Consider the following 20,615-nt stretch of genomic DNA (forward strand, 5'->3'; position numbering starts at 1 on the left):
CCACTGTGCCGTGAGATACAGTCTGGTGTGCCGTGGGAGATTATGCAGTTTCACCTATTTGGGTTAAAAATATTTTTTGCAAACCAGTAATTATAATCTGCAAATAGTGTGCCGTTGTTGAGTGTCGGTGCTGTAAAGTACAAAGTAAACAAAACCAGAATGCTGGACGACAGCAAAGACTTATGGCGTGTGGAGGAGAGACGGCGTCCACAAAGTACACCCGTACATGACATGACAATCAACAATGTCCACAAACAAAAAGATAGCAACAACTTAAATATTCTTGATTACATTTAAAAGTATTTTTTTAAAATTTTAAAAAACACTCATCACAATGGAAACATCTCTTAATAGGACACATATCTCATTGTGGAATAACATCTGGTTTGTTTGTCAGTGTTTTTGTATCTAACCATCATTTTCGCTTTACTTTAAGGGCACGTTGTGTATGATTCACAAGGGACCCCCCTGCCAGGGCTCCTTACCACTCTACCCACATCCCTCTCTTCCCTCTCTCTTCTGGTGCACGTGGATCTCTCCTTCAACCAGCTCTGCGTCCTTCCATCATGTCTTCTCCGCTTACCTCTGCTATCCACCCTAGTCCTGTGTTACAACCACCTGTGGGAGCTGCCCTCTGATGTCGGCCATCTATCTACCCTCACCTACCTCTCTCTCATTGGGAACAAGCTGGTTTCTCTTCCTGGGAGTTTAGGCCAGCTGAAAGCACTACAGTTGCTGGATGTTTCAAATAACCTCCTCGAGGAGCTGCCAAAGGAAATTGGTTCTTTGGGAGAGCTTGTTACACTGGTACTGTCCAACAACAAGCTGAAACGGCTACCGGAGACCATAGGTTAGAGAGTGTATCTGTAGTTTATTAGAGGCAAATGAAAACAATAATTAAAGGAAACACCTGTTATTTTTATGTCTAGGCTGTCTCCACTCCCTGAGGGAACTTATCGCCTTCAGCAATGACCTTCGCTTTATTCCACCTTGCCTGGATAAAGTGCCTCTGCTGAAAATGGATGTTCGTGACAACCCTTTAGGGCGACCGCCAACACCTCCCCCTCTTCCCCCCCTCAGACCTGGTGAGCACACAAACAGGCTTCAAGCAATTATTGTATTGTCAGCGGATGCTTTATTTACGCCATGGGTGTCAAACGTCTGCTTTTCATCCAGTCCAACGAGTGCTGGCCCAGTCACATAATATGTGCGGCTTCTGCACGCACACACAAGTGAATGCAACGCATACTTGATCAACAGCGATACAGGTTACACTGAGGGTGGCCGTATACACCGGCTACGTGTTTGTGTTGCTGCAGCCGGCCGCTAATACCCTGCTTCCCACCTACAGCTTTCTTCTTTGCTATCTCCATTGTTCATTAAACAAATTGCAAAAGATTCACCAACACAGATGTCCAGAATACTGTGGAATTTTGCGATGAAAACAGACGACTTAATAGCTGGCCACAATGGTGTCCCAAAATGTCCGCTACAATCCGTGACGTCATGCGCAAACGTCATCATACCGAGACGTTTTCAGCATGATATTTCGCGGGAAATTTAAAATTGCACTTTACTAATCTAACCCGGCCGTATTGGCATGTGTTGCAATGTTAAGATTTCATCATTGATATATAAACTATCAGACTGCGTGGTCGGTAGTAGTGGGTTTCAGTAGGCCTTTAACACTGTTACAAATATACGCCACACTGTGAACCCACACCAAACAAGAATGACAAACACATTTCGGGAGAACATCCGCACCGTAACACAACATAAACACAACAGAACAAATACCCAGAACCCTTCGCAGCACTAACTTTTCTGGGACGCTACAAGGTGTGTGTGTGTGTGGGGGGGTATTTAGTACAGAAGCCGCACATATCTTGTGATCGGGCCGGCACGTTGTTAGAATGGATGAAAAGCGGACGTGACGACAGCTCGTAGAGGACGTTAAAGGCAGTGCCTTTAAGGCACGCCCCCAAGACTGTGGTCCGGGTGGACTACGAGATATGACTAATGAACACCTTTGTTCGATAATGAAGGTTGCCTCAGCTCAAAGCCTGAGCCCCGAAATTAATGAACTAGCATCCAAGAAAAGATGCCAGGTATCTGGTTTGGGCACATCAGATTAGATCAGTGTGTTGCAAACTGAGCAGTTTAAAGTCCTGAATGGTTGGTTTATTCATTGTTATTTTATTTTCAAATTTGTTAGCCTGTGGAAAAAGTTAATGTTCATATTTACCTCAGAAGGCTGCAAATAGAAAAGAGGCATTACATTTTTATTTAAATTGTATTTGATATGCCATTGATATTTTTTAATTATTATTATTATTATTTGAAACTCGATTTTGCATGTCACTATAAAGTTATGTAAGCCTTGCTTGTTCAATATTCAATGCAAATTTTGTTTGGGTCCCTATTAAAAGGTTAATTTGTTCAACCTTGGCCCGCGACTTTGTTCAGTTTTAAATTTTGGCCCACTCTGTATTTGAGTTTGACACCCCTGCTTTACGCGCTTTTAGATATTCACACTTGAAACTGTCTTCTCACCAGACGCCTTAGCAAATATCCCCGAATTGGATCTTCTATTCAACCAGCGCAGGTATTGTATGGGAATGTTTTTGTTCATTTCTGTTATGAGTTTTTCAACATCTAAAAGTAAAAACACTCTTTTTACTATTCAGTTTTAGTGTTACGTCTGCTGGATGTCATGTTTTTCTCCCAGGGGGGGCCGTGCTGCTGTTCCCCCCGGGTTGTGTGCATAAACCCACAACACTGGAGTGGGTCGAGAGAGGACCCCAAAGAAAGTGGGTGCTGCTCGAGGAACATGATATCCTCCTCAGCCGTCCACTAGAACTTCGTCCTCATGGGGTCATGTTCCTTAAGGTGCTGTGCATTAACTGGACTTATCCTATTTGAAAAAAAAAAAAAACAGCTTTCTGGAAATGTGTTGTGATTATTTGCATAACCCTTTAAACAGCCAGTGGAGGTGTGTGTACCACACCACCGGAAAAAAGGCAGGGAGGTGGTTGTGAGGAAGTATGATGGAAAATCATGGAGCACTTTGACCACTGTCCTCAAGAAAGGAATTAAGCGACACTGCATTCGCTCAGATGGACGTCCAGTTAGGGTAAAAAAAAAAGCATGTACATCTAAATAATATCGGCAATAGTTTTAACTAAATGGGTTGTGTGAATGCAGCTGGCTTGCTGCTTTGTAAGCCAATTTTCCTGGTTTATTGTTGTGGCTCGCCCAGTGACGGACAGCTGCTCAGTTACACCAGCAGGAGCACTTTTGGTGTCCAGTGCTGATCCTGGAGTCAAGCTTTACTTCCCCCCAGACTCCACCACTCAAACCTGTGCCATAACTTTACAGGTAAAGACAATGTGGTGTATTATTTACATTATGTGTCAGCGTTGTATACAGTTGTGCTCATAAGTTTACATACCCTGGGAGAATTTATGATTTCTTGGCCATTCTTCAGAGAATATGAATGATAACACAAAAACCTTTCTTCCACTCATGCTTAATGGTTGTGTGAAGCTATTTATTGGCAAACAACTGTGTTTACTCTTTTTAAATCAAAATGACAAAAGAAAGTACCCAAATGACCCTGATCAAAAGTTTACATACCCCAGTGACTTTGATCTGATAACATGCACAAAAGTTGACACAAACAGGTTTGAATGGCTAATCAAGGTTCCAATCCTCACCTGTGACATGTTTGTTTGTAATTAATGTGTGTGTATAAAAGGTCAGTGAGTTTCTGGGCTTCTGACAGACCATCGCATCTTTCATCCAGTGCTGCCATACTTGCCAACCTTGAGACCTCCAATATCGGGAGGTGAGGGGGCGGGGGGCGTGGCCAAGGGCGTGGTTAAGAGGAGAGTATATTTACAGCTAGAATTCACCAAATCAAGTATTTCACATATATATATAATATATATACATATATATATATATATGTATGAAATACTTGACTTTAAGTGAATTCTAGCTATATATATATTTAATTTTTATTTTATTATACATATAAATAAAAGACATACTTAAATTTCAGGCTATCCGGTAGGTGGCAGTATTGTCCTGTTTAAGAGTGTCACAACATTGCTGTTTATGGCAGACGAACTGCTTTACGGTAGACTAAACGTGACTGCTGTTGTTGTGTGTTGTTACCGCGCTGGGAAGACGTTAATGAAACTGCCTAACAATAAACCCACATAAGAAACCAAGAACTCTCTCTGCTTGTTGTGCACTCTACTCTCTAAAAGCCGTAGATGTTATGACATCATTGGGCAGGCAAGCTGCTGGGAAAGCGGACGTGAGAACGGCTGTCCCCACTCAGGTCCGCATTGAGCTGGAGGGGGCGTGGCCTCCAGCTCCGGCTGAATACCGGGAGTTTGTCGGGAGAAGGGAGGTTGTCGGGAGAGGCGCTGAATACCGGGATTCTCCCGCTAAAAACGGGAGGGTTGGCAAGTATGAGTGCTGCACAGATGTTTCTGGATTCTGAGTCTTGGGGAAGGCAAAATAATTGTCAAAGGATCTGCGAGAAAAGGTAATTGAACTGCATAAAACAGGAAAAGGGTATACAAAGATATCCAAGAAATTGAGAATGCCAATCAGCAGTGTTCAAACGCTGATTAAGAAGTGGAAATTGAGGGATTCAGGTCGACCAGCAAAGATTTTAGCCACAACTGCCAGGAAAATAGTTCGAGATGCAAAGAAAAATCCACAAATAACTTCAGCTGAAATACAGGACTCTCTGAAAAATTGTGGTGTGGCTGTTTCAAGATGCACAATAAGGAGGCACTTGAAGTAAAATGGGCTGCATGGTTGAGTGGCCAAAAAGTTCAATTTTGGTCTCATCACTCCAAATTACTTTGTTCCAGAAGTTTTGAGGCTTGTCTCTGTGCTGTTTGGCGTAATGTAAGCGGGATACTTTCTGACATTTGCGCAGAAATGGCTTTCTTCTGGTGACTCGACCAACACAAACACAGTTGTTTGCCGATAAATAGCTTCACACAACCATTAAGCATGAGTGGAAGAAAGGTTTTTGTGTCATCATTCATATTCTCTAAGAATGGCCAAGAAATCATCAATTCTCCCAGGGTATGTAAACTTATGAGCACAACTGTACATGGTGGTGGTCAAACTGTTGAGGTGTTTCTCTGTTTGTAGGTGCTGCAAGTGTCTGTGGCAGAAGTACAGACGCTTTGTGGTGATCCACAGGCGAGCGTCAGCCCTCTCCTCTGCCTCTCACAGACTCCCAGCATGCATTTCCTGCAGCCAATAAGAGTGCAGGTCCCGCTGCCGCCCGGGGTTTCAGGTAATGTTGCTCTTTTATTCATTATTATTTATGCAACAAAATTGGTTCCATAGTTTCCTCACATAAAATCTACATGTTTAACATTTCAACAAAGCTGAATGTTGCCAGCACAGTAGATCATGTGGTCCGCATAGCTGCCCTATAACCAGGTGCTTCTGGGTTCGGATCTCAGTTCAGACACCTCTGTGTGGAGTTGTATTGCTCTCCTTGAATGCTTCTTTGAGTCCTACAGTATAAACATGCATGTTACATTAATTGGAGAATCTAATTTGTCCATAGGTGTAAATGTGAATGGTTCTTGGTCTGTACTTGTCCTCACTTAATAAAATGATACAAGAAATGTCTACAAAGCTATATATCCATTTAAATGAGGATAAAAGGACCATAATGTCACTCTGTATCAATTATCAAAAAAGCAACGTATTCATCATTGTCTTGTGAGTGCGACCACAGCGGAAGGGCACCGCACGTATTTTGGCCGTGTTTTAAGATCCCGGTACAAACATACAATGCATTTAGACCACAGGTGTCAAACTCAAGGCCCGGGGGCCAGATCTGGCCCACCAAATCATTTTATGCGGCCTGCGAAAATCTGGAGTTATTATGCATCTTTTCATACTAAATGTTGTCAACTTTCCATTTTGATATAAAAAATACTTGTTGTACCGCTATCAATTTCATATATTTTAAACTGGATCTAATATTACATTACAAAACTTTTTTTTCGTTAAAATCCAAATAAATAGTTAAATATCGGCTTGACTCATGATTTTACAGCAAGTCATCCATCAAATTGTGGACTGTACCACCAAAATGTTATCGTAAATAAAAACAAGGCTGTGGTATCGTTTTTACACTTACATAAAAACAAAAAACATTCATTTTACTGTAAAAAATGTGGTACTGTTTTTCATTTTCTATTTGAATGCAGTAAAAAATATTAAAATGAATCAAAATTAGAAAATATTAGGGCTGTCAAGTCATAATTTTTTTTAATCAGATTAATCACACTCTAATTCTGTGATTAATCATGATTATAATAATAATAATAATGGATTAGATTTATATAGCGCTTTTCTAGACACTCAAAGCGCTTCACAGAGAAGTGAGAACCCATCATTCATATTTACAACTCATTCATTCATCATTCATTCTCCGGTGTGAGCGGCACCGGGGGCAAGGGTGAAGTGTCCTGCCCAAGGACACAACGGCAGCGATTTTGGATGGTAAGAGGCGGGGAGCGAACCTGCAACCCTCAGGTTTCTGGCACGGTTGCTCTACCCACTACGCCATACCGCCCCGAAGAGACGGTCAGAAAGCGGTTTGAAAACAGTCGGTAAAACCCAATCTATGCAAAATGTTGACCCAAAGAACCACCAGTACATGTTTTGTAGGCCACAAGAAAGTTTTTTAAATGTAGGAAAAAAAATGTGACCCCTTCTAAATACTTTTGCCTGATTTATGTCGAATGGGCACGTCTGCAGGCTGGATAGGAGAATATGAATAGGATAAACGTGCGTAACTTCAAGCGTGTAAAAAAAACGCTGAAGTACAAAGTACAGTGGCCCTTAGTGACTTCTGTTAAACATATATTCCTATGCATATACATTATTCTCAAATCAGGTAGTATTTGTTTTGCATATATACTTTTGACCTTTTTGTTTTTAATATCTTATATTATAGCTGTGTATTAGCTACACAGCTGATACGAGTTTCATTAAGATAATTGTTTTAATTTGTGTAGGTCACACAGTTGATATGTCCTGTTTATATCTGCTGCATGGAGACCCTACTGCCCAAACCTGGACGGACATCACCTCTCAAGTATCTCTCTACGTCACCCATTTGTACGCTATATTCTACATTACGCATTTCTCTTGGTACGTCTCTCCAATGGATTCTCAAGTTGTTTATATCTGTTTGTCTGTTATAAGTTGTTCCACTTATTACTGTAGCTTACTTTTACTTTTTAGGTACTGGCTGTGGTACAAGACTCAGAGAATTGTTGGCGGCATGGTTAGAAAGGTATACCAAAGGCTAAAACAGTTCAAAGTCCAATTCCTGGTCCTCCAGCGGAAAACTGATCCTTCACAAGTCCTGCTACAGTGTTTACCGACTAACAAGGTGAGGTATTTTGTCCGTGTGCACTTACTACTACAGTATTGGGCATGTAATTGCAAATGAAAACCAATCACGATCGTAGTTCGAGACATAGTGTGTTTATTATGTCAACTTGAGGATCATAATTATTGTTTGTGATTAGGGAGGGATGTCCGAAAATATCGGGCTGCCGATATTATCTGCCGATAAATGCTTTAAAATGAAATATCGGAAATTATCGGTATCGGTTTCTTAATTATCGGTATCGGTTTCCAAAAGTAAAATGTATGACGTTTTAAAACGCCGCTGTGTACACGGACGTAGGGAGAGGTACAGAGTGCCAATAAACCTTAAAGGCATTTCCTTTGCTTGCGTGCCGTCCGAGTCACATCATATTACCGGCTGTTCTCATCACAAATTAATGCAAGGCATACTTGCTCAACAGCCATACAGGTCACACTGAGGGTGGAAGTATAAACAACTTTAACACTGTTACAAATATGCGCCACACTGTGAACCCACACCAAAAAAGAATGACAAACACATTTCGGGAGAACATCCGCACCATAACACAACATAAACACAACAGAACAAATACCCAGAATCCTTTGCAGTACTAACTCTTCCGGGACGCTAAAATATAAACCCCCCCCCCAGTATTGCACTGTTATTGTTTTGAGGCAAGTTAAAAAAAATAATGCACTTTGTGACTTCAATAATAAATATGGCTGTGCCATGTTGGCATTTTTTTCCATAACTTGAGTTGATTTATTTTGGAAAACCTTGTTACATCGTTTAATGCATCCAGCGGGGCATCACAACAAAATTAGGCACAATAATGTGTTAATTCCACGACTGTATACACAGTATTGGTTGATATCGCAGTGTTTCCCACACATTCATTTATTTGTGGCGGCCCGCCACGAAAGAATTACATCCGCCACAAATAAAAATAAAAAAATAACAATTTTTTTTTTTTTTTTTTTTGTCCTGTCCAGCTTCTCAGGCAAATCATATAGTTGATGTAGATGCCCATATAGGCTATTCAGATTTACTTTACAAAAGAGAAGTGTAGGATACTTCTCTTGTTGCCTTATTTGTGTGACGACGGGGTCGCATCGTGGTGCGAGGTGTTCTCCCAGGAATGCAGACAGGCTCGGACACAGCTTGCAGGTAGGAAAATTATTTATTTAGGAACTAAACATGCAGGAAAAAACAAAGACGTGCACATGGCACATAAGGCAAAAACAAAAGGGCTAGCGTGGGAGCTAGCAAGCAAAATTAGCCTAGCGTAAAAACTAGCAGCTAAAGCACAGGAAACATACGTCGTCATCTGTTGTGTGAAAACAAACTACGAAGCCAGACCGACTGGTTGGGGAGGCAAGCTTTAAATAATAATGTCAATCATGAAAAACAGGTGCGCGTCGGGAACACCCGCGGCAGGTGAAAATAATCAGTAACTATGGTAACCAAACTGAGAAGTGCTTAAACAGGAACTAGAAAGAGATCACGACTACTAGAAAAAACACAAGTGACTAGAAAACGTAAACAGAAATATGATCCGGGCAGCGGATCATAACAATTTGTATTTGACCACTACTGTTTTCTGTTTATTTGTTACTGACTGTGGCAGGACACCTCTGCCTCTGTTTCACTTTATGTTGCTGGTAAATAATATGGTTGTAGTAGTAGGCTAAAGTTAAATTATTTAGTATGCACTAATTAAAGGGGCAGAGCTTTAAGAGACATTTTAGCTTTTATATTTTATAAGATATATTTTTTGTAAGAACCACAATTAATAAATATATTTTAGTGAATAACTTATTGTTCAAATCTGTATATAAATATGTACATAAATTGTTGTAATTATATTGTAAAATGGATGGATGGATGGACGTTTAAAACAAAACTGTTATTATTAATTAGTAAGTATACATTTTTTGAGCCTTTTTATAGAAAATCATATCATTGTAGTAAATTATGCAAATTATATGATGATGTTATGGTGACCACGCCCATAGCCACGCCCATAACCACGCCCCCACCGCCACAGGTATCTTGGCAGTTTATGGGAAACACTGTATCGGTATCGGTAATTAAAAGTTGGACAATATCGGAATATTGGACATCTCTATTTGTGATGGTTTCTTCTTAGGTGGAAGACCAGGTGCAGTCGCTGTCAGAGCGGTATGACGGACCCCAGCCTTCAGACCTGTGCGAACTACTCGAAGGAGAGCAGTTCTTTGCTGGCTTTGAGAGAGGCTTAGATATCTACACAGGTCGGAAGTCCTTTTTTACAAGCTTCATCACAAATCGATATTTACGCTCAGCTTTTGTATATTTACGCTCAGCTTTTCAAGTATAACATGCTGTTTTGGAACAACTTTTGTGTAATGGGTTTTACAAGCAGTGTTGAGAGACCTATTTCCTGTTCTAACCAGACAGGCCAGACTGTGTCGGGGGGAGACTGTGTTTTGTGTTTCACTCCAGCTGGAAGAATCTGAAGGAAGTTTACATCTCTCCTGCTCAGGGCCTCCAAGGGCCAGTAAGGGGACAAGTAAGATCATCTAAAAAAAATAATCACAGTAATTGGAATTGCAATATTTTTATATTACATGACATTGACTTGGAAATTCATAGTCCAGTCCAAATAAGTCATAGAGTATACCAATGTATGAATGTTGTACCAACCAGTCAAATATTTTATACCAGGGTGTCCAAAGTGTGGACCGGGGGGCATTTGTGGCTTCTGGAATGTACTTGATCACAGGTGTCAAAGTCAAGGCCCAGGGCCAGATCTGGCCCACCATATGTGGCCTGCGAAAGCCTGGAAATAATATCTACACTACCGTTCAAAAGTTTGGGGTCACCCAAACAATTTTGTGGAATAGCCTTCATTTCTAAGAACAAGAATAGACTTTCGAGTTTCAGATGAAAGTTCTCTTTTTCTGGCCATTTTGAGCGTTTAATTGACCCCACAAATGTGATGCTCCAGAAAGTCAATCTGCTCAAAGGAAGGTCAGTTTTGTAGCTTCTGTAACGAGCTAAACTGTTTTCAGATGTGTGAACATGATTGCACAAGGGTTTTCTAATCATCAATTAGCCTTCTGAGCTAATGAGCAAACACATTGTACCATTAGAACACTGGAGTGATAGTTGCTGGAAATGGGCCTCTATACACCTATGTAGATATTGCACCAAAAAGCAGACATTTGCAGCTAGAATAGTCATTTACCACATTAGCAATGTATAGAGTGTATTTCTTTAAAGTTAAGACTAGTTTAAAGTCATCTTCATTGAAAAGTACAGTGCTTTTCCTTCAAAAATAAGGACATTTACATGTGACCCCAAACTTTTGAACGGTAGTGTAAGTATCTTTTCCTATTAAATATATTTGTTCTTTTTATTATTGACAGAAAAAAATACATGTCTTGCATGCAATTGCATATTTTTTAAAATGTATTATGTAATAATGCAACTAATATTTACTTAAATATCTGCATGACCTATTGTTTCAAAGCAAGTTATCCATCAAATTGTACACAGTAAAAATGCCAGCAGATTTTACAGGGAGAAAACTGGCAAGTTAGTCACCAGAATTTTACCGAAAAAAAGTAGTATTGTTTTTCCATTACAGTAAAACAACAGCCATATATTTTGTATAAAAAAAACTTGCAGCTCATGGCTTTTATTTTAAAATGCTACTTTAGACCTAAATTAAGCATCCTTGGTGACATCCTGGGATAGCTGTGATTAAATGAACTATTAATCATAAGTCCAATTGTGGTTAAGTGTAAGTCTATGAGATAAATAGAAAGAAAACAAAAATCAACCTTTTCTGTTTCGTTCCGTTGGACTGGAACCCCAAGATGCAGAGACGGCAGGTGTAGAGCAAGTAAACATAGAGTATATGTAATCACAAGCAAAACAAAGAATGCATCGAAGCAAAACACCATGAGCAAGGCAAGATTAAGGGCCTGATTTACTGAGATCCAAATACCACGTGCTCGACAGCGTGTGCAAAAAATAAATTATTAGCCTGTAGTAGAAGTGTGTGTAATCTACTGATTTTGTGTGCATACGGGACTTTTACAACAGAGACAATAATTTTTTGCACATTGTTATCATGCTCCTCTTATCTGTGTGCGATGTGTGGAACCAGCAGCACACATCTATAATTCGTAACACTGTTTTTTGAATCGCAATCTAGACGACAGAAACATATGCACAGCGGGGTTGACCAGTTGCCAATATTTTGGTACCGGTATCGGTACCAAAATGTTTATCGATACTTTGCGGTACTTTTCAAAATAAAGGCGACCACAAAAAAAATAAATTATTTGCTTCATTTCACCTGAAAATCTTACAATACATTAAACATACGTTTCTAATTGCAATCAAAGAACAGTTTTAGAAGATTAAAACAAAAAATAAAATAAATTACCGTATTTTTCGGAGTATAAGTCACTCCGGAGTATAAGTCGCACCGGCCGAAAATGCATAATAAAGAAGGAAACAACATATATAAGTCGCACTGGAGTATAAGTCGCATTTTTGGGGGAAATTTATTTGATAAAAGCCAACACCAAGAATAGACATTTGAAAGGCAATTTAAAATAAATAAAGAATAGTGAACAACAGGCTGAATAAGTGTACGTTATATGAGGCATAAATAACCAACTGAGAACGTGCCTGGTATGTTAACGTAACATATTATGGTAAGAGTCATTCAAATAACTATAACATATAGAACATGCTATACGTTTACCAAACAATCTGTCACTCCTAATCGCTAAATCCCATGAAATCTTATGCGTCTAGTCTCTTACGTGAATGAGCTAAATAATATTATTTAATATTTTACGGTAATGTGTTAATAATGTCACACATAAGTCGCTCCTGAGTATAAGTCGCACTATGAAAAAAACTGTGACTTATTGTCCGAAAAATACGGTACTCACATTAAGCTTTTCTTATTGCACCGAAAGGACAATTTGCAATTTTACATACAGGATTACATACAGCCTGCCCTTATCTAGGATTAGATTAGAATAAAGTAGAACGTTTTATTAAAAATGTATTAAATGCTTCATGATTTATGGTTGCCACTCTTGGTCTGTGCATGGTTTAAGACAAAAAAAATAATGAGTAAATAATACAAAAAACATAATATGGCTAAAACTACACAGATAAGAAATGTAGCAGGTAAAACACACATTGGTAAAGATAAAACACTAATGAAATTGTGGGAATTTGTTACAAAATTCAGTCATTTCACTTGCATTCACTATGGACTGGACTCTCACTAATATGTTAGATCCACTATGGACTGGACTCTCACTATTATGTTAGATCCACTATGGACTGGACTCTCACTAATATGTTAGATCCACTATGGACTGGACTCTCACTATTATGTTAGATCCACTATGGACTGGACTCTCACTATTATGTTAGATCCACTATGGACTGGACTCTCACTATTATGTTAGATCCACTATGGACTGGACTCTCACTTTTATGTTAGATCCACTATGGACTGGACTCTCGCTATTATGTTAGATCCACTATGGACTGGACTCTCACTATTAGCATCAGTGTTAAATATTATAAACCTATCACTTTCCTCTGGTACTGTTCCTCTAGCATTCAAAAAAGCGGTTATTCATCCTCTACTCAAAAGACCTAACCTCGATCCTGACCTCATGGTGAACTACCGGCCGGTGTCCCACCTACCGTTTATCTCGAAAATTCTCGAAAAAATTGTCGCACAGCAGCTAAATGAACACTTAGTGACTAACAATCTCTGTGAACCTTTTCAATCCGGTTTCAGGGCAAATCACTCTACGGAGACAGCCCTCGCAAAAATGACTAATGATCTATTGCTAACGATGGATTCTGATGCTTCATCTATGTTGCTGCTTCTTGATCTTAGCGCCGCTTTCGATACTGTTGATCATAATATTTTATTAGAGCGTATCAAAACGCGTATTGGGATGTCAGACTTAGCCTTGTCTTGGTTTAACTCTTATCTTACTGACAGGATGCAGTGTGTCTCCCATAACAATGTGACCTCGGACTATGTTAAGGTAACGTGCGGAGTTCCCCAGGGTTCAGTTCTTGGCCCTGCACTCTTTAGTATTTACATGCTGCCGCTAGGTGACATTATACGCAAATACGGTGTTAGCTTTCACTGTTATGCTGATGACACCCAACTCTACATGCCCCTAAAGCTGACCAACACGCCGGATTGTAGTCAGCTGGAGGCGTGTCTTAATGAAATTAAACAATGGATGTCCGCTAACTTTTTGCAACTCAACGCTAAGAAAACGGAAATGCTGATTATCGGTCCTGCTCAACACCAACATCTATTTAATAATACCACCTTAACATTTGACAACCAAACAATTACACAAGGTGACTCGGTAAAGAATCTGGGTATTATCTTCCACCCAACTCTCTCGTTTGAGTCACACATTAAGAGTGTTACTAAAACGGCCTTCTTTCATCTCCGTAATATCGCTAAAATTCGTTCCATTTTGTCCACAAGCGATGCTGAGATCATTATCCATGCGTTCGTTACATCTCGTCTCGATTACTGTAACGTATTATTTTCGGGCCTCCCTATGTCTAGCATTAAAAGATTACAGATGGTACAAAATGCGGCTGCTAGACTTTTGACAAAAACAAGAAAGTTTGATCATATTACGCCTATACTGGCTCACTTGCACTGGCTTCCTGTGCACCTAAGATGCGACTTTAAGGTTTTACTACTTACGTATAAAATACTACACGGTCAAGCTCCTGCCTATCTTGACGATTGTATTGTACCATATGTCCCGACAAGAAATCTGCGTTCAAAGAACTCCGGCTCATTAGTGATTCCCAGAGCCCAAAAAAAGTCTGCGGGCTATAGAGCGTTTTCTATTCGGGCTCCAATACTATGGAATGCCCTCCCGGTAAAAGTTAGAGATGCTACCTCAGTAGAAGCATTTAAGTCTCATCTTAAAACTCATTTGTATACTCTAGCCTTTAAATAGACTCCCTTTTTAGACCAGTTGATCTGCCGTTTCTTTTCTTTTCTTTTCTACTCTGCTCCGGGGTGGACCGCTAGCCTGTCCATCAGATGGGGACATCTCTACGCTGCTGACCCGTCTCCACTCGGGATGGTTCCCGCTGGCCCCACCATGGACTGGACTTTCGCTGATGTGTTGGACTTTCACAATATTATATCAGACCCACTCGACACCGAGGATGTCGTTGTGGCTTGTACAGCCCTTTGAGACACTAGTGATTTAGGGCTATATAAATAAACATTGATTGATTGATTGATTGATATTACGTTAGATCCACTATGGACTGGACTTTCACAATATTATGTCAGACCCACTCGACGTCCATTGCATCCGGTCTCCCCTAGAGGGGGGTAGGGCGGGGTCACCCACATATGCGGTCCTCTCCAAGGTTTCTCATGTTCATTCACATCGACATCCCACTGGGTTGTGAGTTTTCCTTGCCCGTATGTGGGCTCTGTACCGCGGATGTCGTTGTGGCTTGTGCAGCCCTTTGAGACACTTGTGATTTAGGGCTATATAAATAAACATTCATTCATTGATTGATTGATTGATTGATTGCATTAGTTTATGCTACATAGAGGGGGACGGCGTGGCGAAGTTGGTAGAGTGGCTGTGCCAGCAATCGGAGTGTTGCTGGTTACTGGGGTTCAATTCCCACCTTCTACCTTCCTAGTCACGTCCGTTGTGTCCTTGGGCAAGACACTTCACCCTTTGCCTCTGATGGCTGCTGGTAGCGCCTTGCATGGCAGCTCCCGCCATCAGTGTGTGAATGGGTAAATGTGGAAATAGTGTCAAAGCGCTTTGAGTACCTTGAAGGTAGAAAAGCGCTGTACAAGTATAACCCATTTATCATTTATTTATTTACATGGGTGGTTTTGACTCCGCTAATAATTGGCAACAAGCTAACAGGTTGTGTGCGCGTCTACATATCTACAGTATATGTGCACAGCAGGGGAGCTAGTTAACTACCATACATTACCTGTCACTCTTTAAACTCCTTGTGGTTATTTAAATATTACCTACGTTTGAGTGCAATACAGTATACAGAGACCTTTGGCAAGGCATGTTTTTAAGCTTGCTTTTGCGTTTAAAGCGTCACCTTGATTGTTCGGTTTGAAGCCCAGATACCTCCATATTGCGCTTCACACACAATTAACCAGTAGAAATGTTGTTTTATACCATTCTTCCTCGCTACACTGTTTTCTGCTTGTACGCGCTTTGTGTGTGACACACTATAATGCGCCTTAGGCCAGCAACGTCACCGTCACACGGCAGTATGGGGATGAAAAAAAAAGTCTGGTGTTTTTCAAAGGAAAGTATCAGAGACAGGTAAGGGGAGCCATCGCTCAAACCTGAGTAGTGGCGGCAGAGCAGACAGGAAGTAGAACTGAAAAAAAGAGCACTGAAAAAGAAACAATACAAAACACAGTAAAATAACTAAACAAAGTCCAAACCGGTCATGATACTTTCCCTGTTTCGCAGTGGTTCCTCAGGGTGATTTAATGACAATCAGCAATATTATTTGCAGTAATTAATGATGATAATAATTTCACTAACTCACCCTACAAAGGCCAATAGTTAGACTGTTAAAAATAAGAGCAATACTATCATAGTAGTGCTATACTGCAAAAACTGAAATTTAAGTAAGATTAAATATCTGAAATAAGGGTGATATTTGCTTATTTTCTGTTTGATAAGATAATTCTTCTCACTAAGCAGATTTTTTGTTAGTGTTTTACTTGTTTTAAGGGTTTTGGTCCTAAATGATCTCAGTAAGATAATACAGCTTGTTGCTGAGATTTGATGACCTATATTGAGTAAAACATGCTTGAAACCAGAATATCAAGTGTTGCAAAGCTGTGTCATCAACACTCACAAGTATAAAACTACTTTTTTAAAGTAATAATTTCTTATTTCAAGCATGAAAAAAAAAAAATCATGACTTTGACACAATTGTGTCTCATGACTCAAACGGATGAAAATAAAGCGACTTTGCTGTTTTATTTTCAATGAAACAATAGAAAACACGTACTCATATAGTAGCACAGTTGGCACAGTACAGTAAACGGACAGTTAATATTTAAACATTTAACATTTGACATTTCTAACAATTTTGAAGATAGTTCATACACATTCAGATAAATTCCTCAAAATTACAATTTAAAAAATTTGGCCGGGGGCCGGGCTGTATATATGCCCACTAATTGATTGACAGAGCACGCACTTGGCGCGATGATGTCATGTTATCCATGGAAAAATGCATTTTTAGACCATATGATTTGCCTGAGCGGCTAGGAGACCCCGAGAGTAACAAGCGGTTGCCTTGTTGCCTTTCCATTAAGAACAATAAATTAGTTTTTAGTATAAGTTTGCTGGTTTCAAAAAATGTAATGCCGAGCGCATATCATTATGTCAAGATAATGGCACTAGCATTTACTTCATCTAAGAATATTTTTCAACATATTGAGCAAAAAGGTCTCTTTTTTTTCTACCAAGAAAAGTGCACTTGTTATTAGTGAGAATATACTTATTTTAAGGTATTTTTGGGTTCATTGAAGTAAGCTAATTTTACTTGTTTTGGAAAGTCTTGACAAGCCAAATTTTCTTGTTCTATTGGCAGATAATTTTGCTTAGTTCAAATAAAATACCCCTCATTTTTTTTTCTTGTGTTTGCAGTGTACAAGAGGTGCTTTCCACCCAGTTCCCTCTCCACCTGCATGAATGCAGAAATTGTAGTCAAAGACACAGTTGTCATGTTAATCCCCTGAAAGAGAAACTCCTCTGTTACAGGTCTCATTTTACAGAGGGGAGAGTTCCAAGCATTTGCCAGAGGAAGTAGCGAGGAAGAGGAAGGAACAGGACACCCAGTGGCTCGCAACATTACCACTGAGACTTCCTGTCAGTTCAGTACATTGCATTTGGACATGATCTAATGTCATACAATAGATTGTACCTGTGTTTTTTGAGGGACTGTTATTTGTGTCACGCTAATGTTGTTATACACAACCTAATTAGATATTCGGTGCAAAATTATTGTGTGCAGAAAAAGTTTTTTGTGTAAGAGAGGTTTCTTACCTGCTGACAGTTTCGGCTAAAACTTCAGCCTTCGTCAGAGCTGTTGTAGCTTCCTGGTGTGACATGTCAAAACCAGTTGACTGGATCGGGAAAACTTTCAAAATAAAGTTCCCCGCCCTGGCCATATCTGTTCTCCGCCCTGGCGTCGCAGATGAATGACAGCATCCCAGGTGTGCGAAAGCATGTATGCCCCCTCATCCCTATTGATGTTTTAGGCCAGGGGTCTCAAAGTCAATTTACCTGGGGGCCACTGGATGCAGAAACTGGATGAGGCTGGGCTGCAAGAAAAGATTTCTTAAAAAAAATCTAACATGCACTTTTTAATGAATTCACCTTCTTTGAATGACTATTTCGCCCTAGCAACATACTTGCCAACCCTCACGATTTTTCCGGGAGACTCCCGAATTTCAGTGCCCCTCCCGACAATCTCCCGGGGCAACCATTCTCCCGAATTTGTCCCGATTTTCACCCGGATAGCAATATTAAGGGCGTGCAGGGATGGCACTGCCTTTAACGTCCTCTACAACCTGTCGTCACGTCCGCTTTTTCACCATACAAACAGCGTGCCGGCCCAGACACATGTTGTATGCGGCTTCTGCAGAAACACATAAGTGACTGCAAGACATACTTGGTCAACAGCCATACAGGTCACACTGAGGGTAGCCGTATAAACAACTTTAACACCGTTACAAATATGCGCCACACTGTGAACCCACACCAAACAAGAATGACAAACACATTTCGGGAGAACATCTGCACCGTAAGACAACATAAACACAACAGAACAAATACCCAGAACACCTTGCAGCCCTAACTCTTCCGGGCTACAATATACACCCCCGCTACCACCAAACCCCGCCCCCCAACCCCGTCCACCTCAACCGACGCACGGAGGGGGGGTTTGATGTGTTGGGGGGGCGGGGTTTTGTGGTAGCGGGGGTGTATATTGTAGCCCGGAAGAGTTAGGGCTGCATGGGATTCTGGGTATTTTTTCTGTTCTGTTTATGTTGTGTTACGGTGCGGATGTTCTCCCAAAATGTGTTTGTCATTCTTGTTTGGTGTGCGTTCACAGTGTGGCGCATATTTGTAACAGCGTTAAACTTGTTTATACGGTCACCCTCAGTGTGACCTGTATAGCTCTTGATCAAGTATGTCTTGCAGTCACTTACGTGTGTGTACAGAAGCCAAATACAAACCCCGTTTCCATATGAGCTGAGAAATTGTGTTAGATGTAAATATAAACGGAATACAATGATTTGCAAATCATTGTATTCCGTTTATATTTACATCTAACACAATTTCCCAACTCATATGGAAACAGGGTTTGTACAACATGTGACTGGGCTGGCACGCTGTTTGCACAGGTTGTAGAGGGCGCTAAAGGCAGTGCCATCACGGCACGCCCTTAATATTGTAGTTTGGGTGAAAATCGGCAGACATTCGAGAGAACGGTTGCCCTGAAATTCGGGAGTCTCCCGGAAAAATCGGGAGGGTTGGCGAGTATGACGCTGTCAAGCGCCATTCGTATAAAACTATAAAACTCACCTTAATAGGAAAATGTAATGTTAGTGCGGCCCGCAAAATAACGTCTCACGGACCGCAATTGGCCCGCGGGCCGCGTGTCTGAGACCCCTGCTATTGATGGTTTAGGCCCTTCGCTTCCTGATTTCCATAGCTTCCTTGATCCATTTTTTGTATTTATTGGTTTCCGATGATATGACCTTTTTCTTGTCCCAGTCCATGAGGTGACTGTTCCTCCTACAGTTGTCTGTTATAGCGGATTTCTTGTTTTTTTCTTCTGCTGTTTGTTTTTATGTTCTGTTAAACTTTGCAACTGTCTCCTCCTCGCATTCGTGTTTGTGTTCTTTTTACCGAGTGCTATAAGTTTGTCCGGTCTCTCCAATATATGCATGGGGTTTCGTAGATGACGTCACATTTTCTATCCTGTGTTATTGTATCTTTTGTGTGTATGAGTTGTTGTCGTAGTTATCCGTATGGTTTTATTGCTGTGTTTATTTGAAATGTTTTCATGGTGCGTTGTATGGCTTCTGTTATTCCTCTGATTTATGGTAGGGTTATCATATCTTTATTTCCTGTGGCGGTTTCCTGTTTTTTGTTTTTGTCTTGTTGTCTTTTTTTCTGCCTCGCTTGTTTTTTCCTCTCTACATAGCCCATTGGCAGCATGTGAGAGCATGTTGGATGTATTTTTCTTTCTTCTTTTTCATCCATTATGTGATATTTTGGCTGTAAATGGTTCTGACTGCTGAGTTTGTTTGCAGTGGGATGTTCTGATGTCCAAAGAAGGTACTGGTCCGTATGTGTGGGTTTCATGTATACTTTGGTTTGAATGTTATCTTCTTTGTGGTGTAATTTTATGTCCAGAAATGATATTGTCCTGTTTATTTCTTCTTCATGCGTTACCAGTGCTGTTTGTGTTCAAGTGATCTGTAAGCTCTTGTAGTTATTTCTAACCTGTCGTCTAAATAACGCTTTCAAATAATTGGTTTGTATTGCAGGGGTGCAGTTTGAATGGCTATTTTATCTAAGTCCCCCATGAAAAAGTTGCTCATGACAGCGGATAGTGGGTCTCCCGTGGTGAAACCTTCTTTCTGTCTATATATCAGAGTTGTACTGGAAGCATGTTGATTTGGTTATTGTCAAGTTTGTGCGTGTCTTGAGGGTTCTGTCTTGTTTGAGTCTTTCTGTGACAATATGAAGGGTTACATCTACAGTGTTTTGTGAACAATGCGGTGACATCAAGATATGAATGCTTCATCCTTTTTAAGAGTTAACATTTTTTAGATTGTGTGTCAGCTGTTGGGAGTTCTTGCAGTGGTGTTTTGTGTTAGCGAGCAGGGAGCTGACAATATCAACCAAAGTTATATGGGAGTTAACCTATGCTGTCAACTATTGGTCGTAATGGTGTGTTTTTTGTGTGTATTTTTGTATTTCTATATGTACGAGGTGTAACGTTGGCTGTGGGTATTAAATGGATGTGTTATTTAGTAGTGCCTTGAGTAATGTCTTCAACGTCC

General features: G+C 40.3%; 1 protein-coding gene across 4 annotated transcripts in view; it reads left to right on the forward strand.

Annotated features, from left to right (window-relative positions):
- Positions 1–20,615, forward strand: part of pidd1 (p53-induced death domain protein 1) — a 38,415-nt gene that overhangs the window by 11,008 nt on the left and 6,792 nt on the right. For 3 of the 4 annotated variants that reach the window (XM_062035584.1, XM_062035586.1, XM_062035585.1), the window contains 12 exons: positions 437–850; positions 930–1,085; positions 2,557–2,605; positions 2,688–2,889; positions 2,984–3,133; positions 3,205–3,378; positions 5,182–5,329; positions 7,074–7,209; positions 7,303–7,453; positions 9,585–9,708; positions 9,871–9,986; positions 17,296–17,403. In XM_062035584.1, coding sequence (XP_061891568.1) covers positions 437–850; positions 930–1,085; positions 2,557–2,605; positions 2,688–2,889; positions 2,984–3,133; positions 3,205–3,378; positions 5,182–5,329; positions 7,074–7,209; positions 7,303–7,453; positions 9,585–9,708; positions 9,871–9,986; positions 17,296–17,403 — 1,928 coding nt within the window. The remainder of the gene's footprint in view (positions 1–436; positions 851–929; positions 1,086–2,556; positions 2,606–2,687; positions 2,890–2,983; positions 3,134–3,204; positions 3,379–5,181; positions 5,330–7,073; positions 7,210–7,302; positions 7,454–9,584; positions 9,709–9,870; positions 9,987–17,295; positions 17,404–20,615) is intronic. The other variant, XM_062035587.1, reaches the window with a different exon arrangement.

Source organism: Entelurus aequoreus, linkage group LG24 (genome assembly GCF_033978785.1).
Source record: "Entelurus aequoreus isolate RoL-2023_Sb linkage group LG24, RoL_Eaeq_v1.1, whole genome shotgun sequence".
Classification (NCBI taxonomy): Eukaryota; Metazoa; Chordata; class Actinopteri; order Syngnathiformes; family Syngnathidae; genus Entelurus; species Entelurus aequoreus.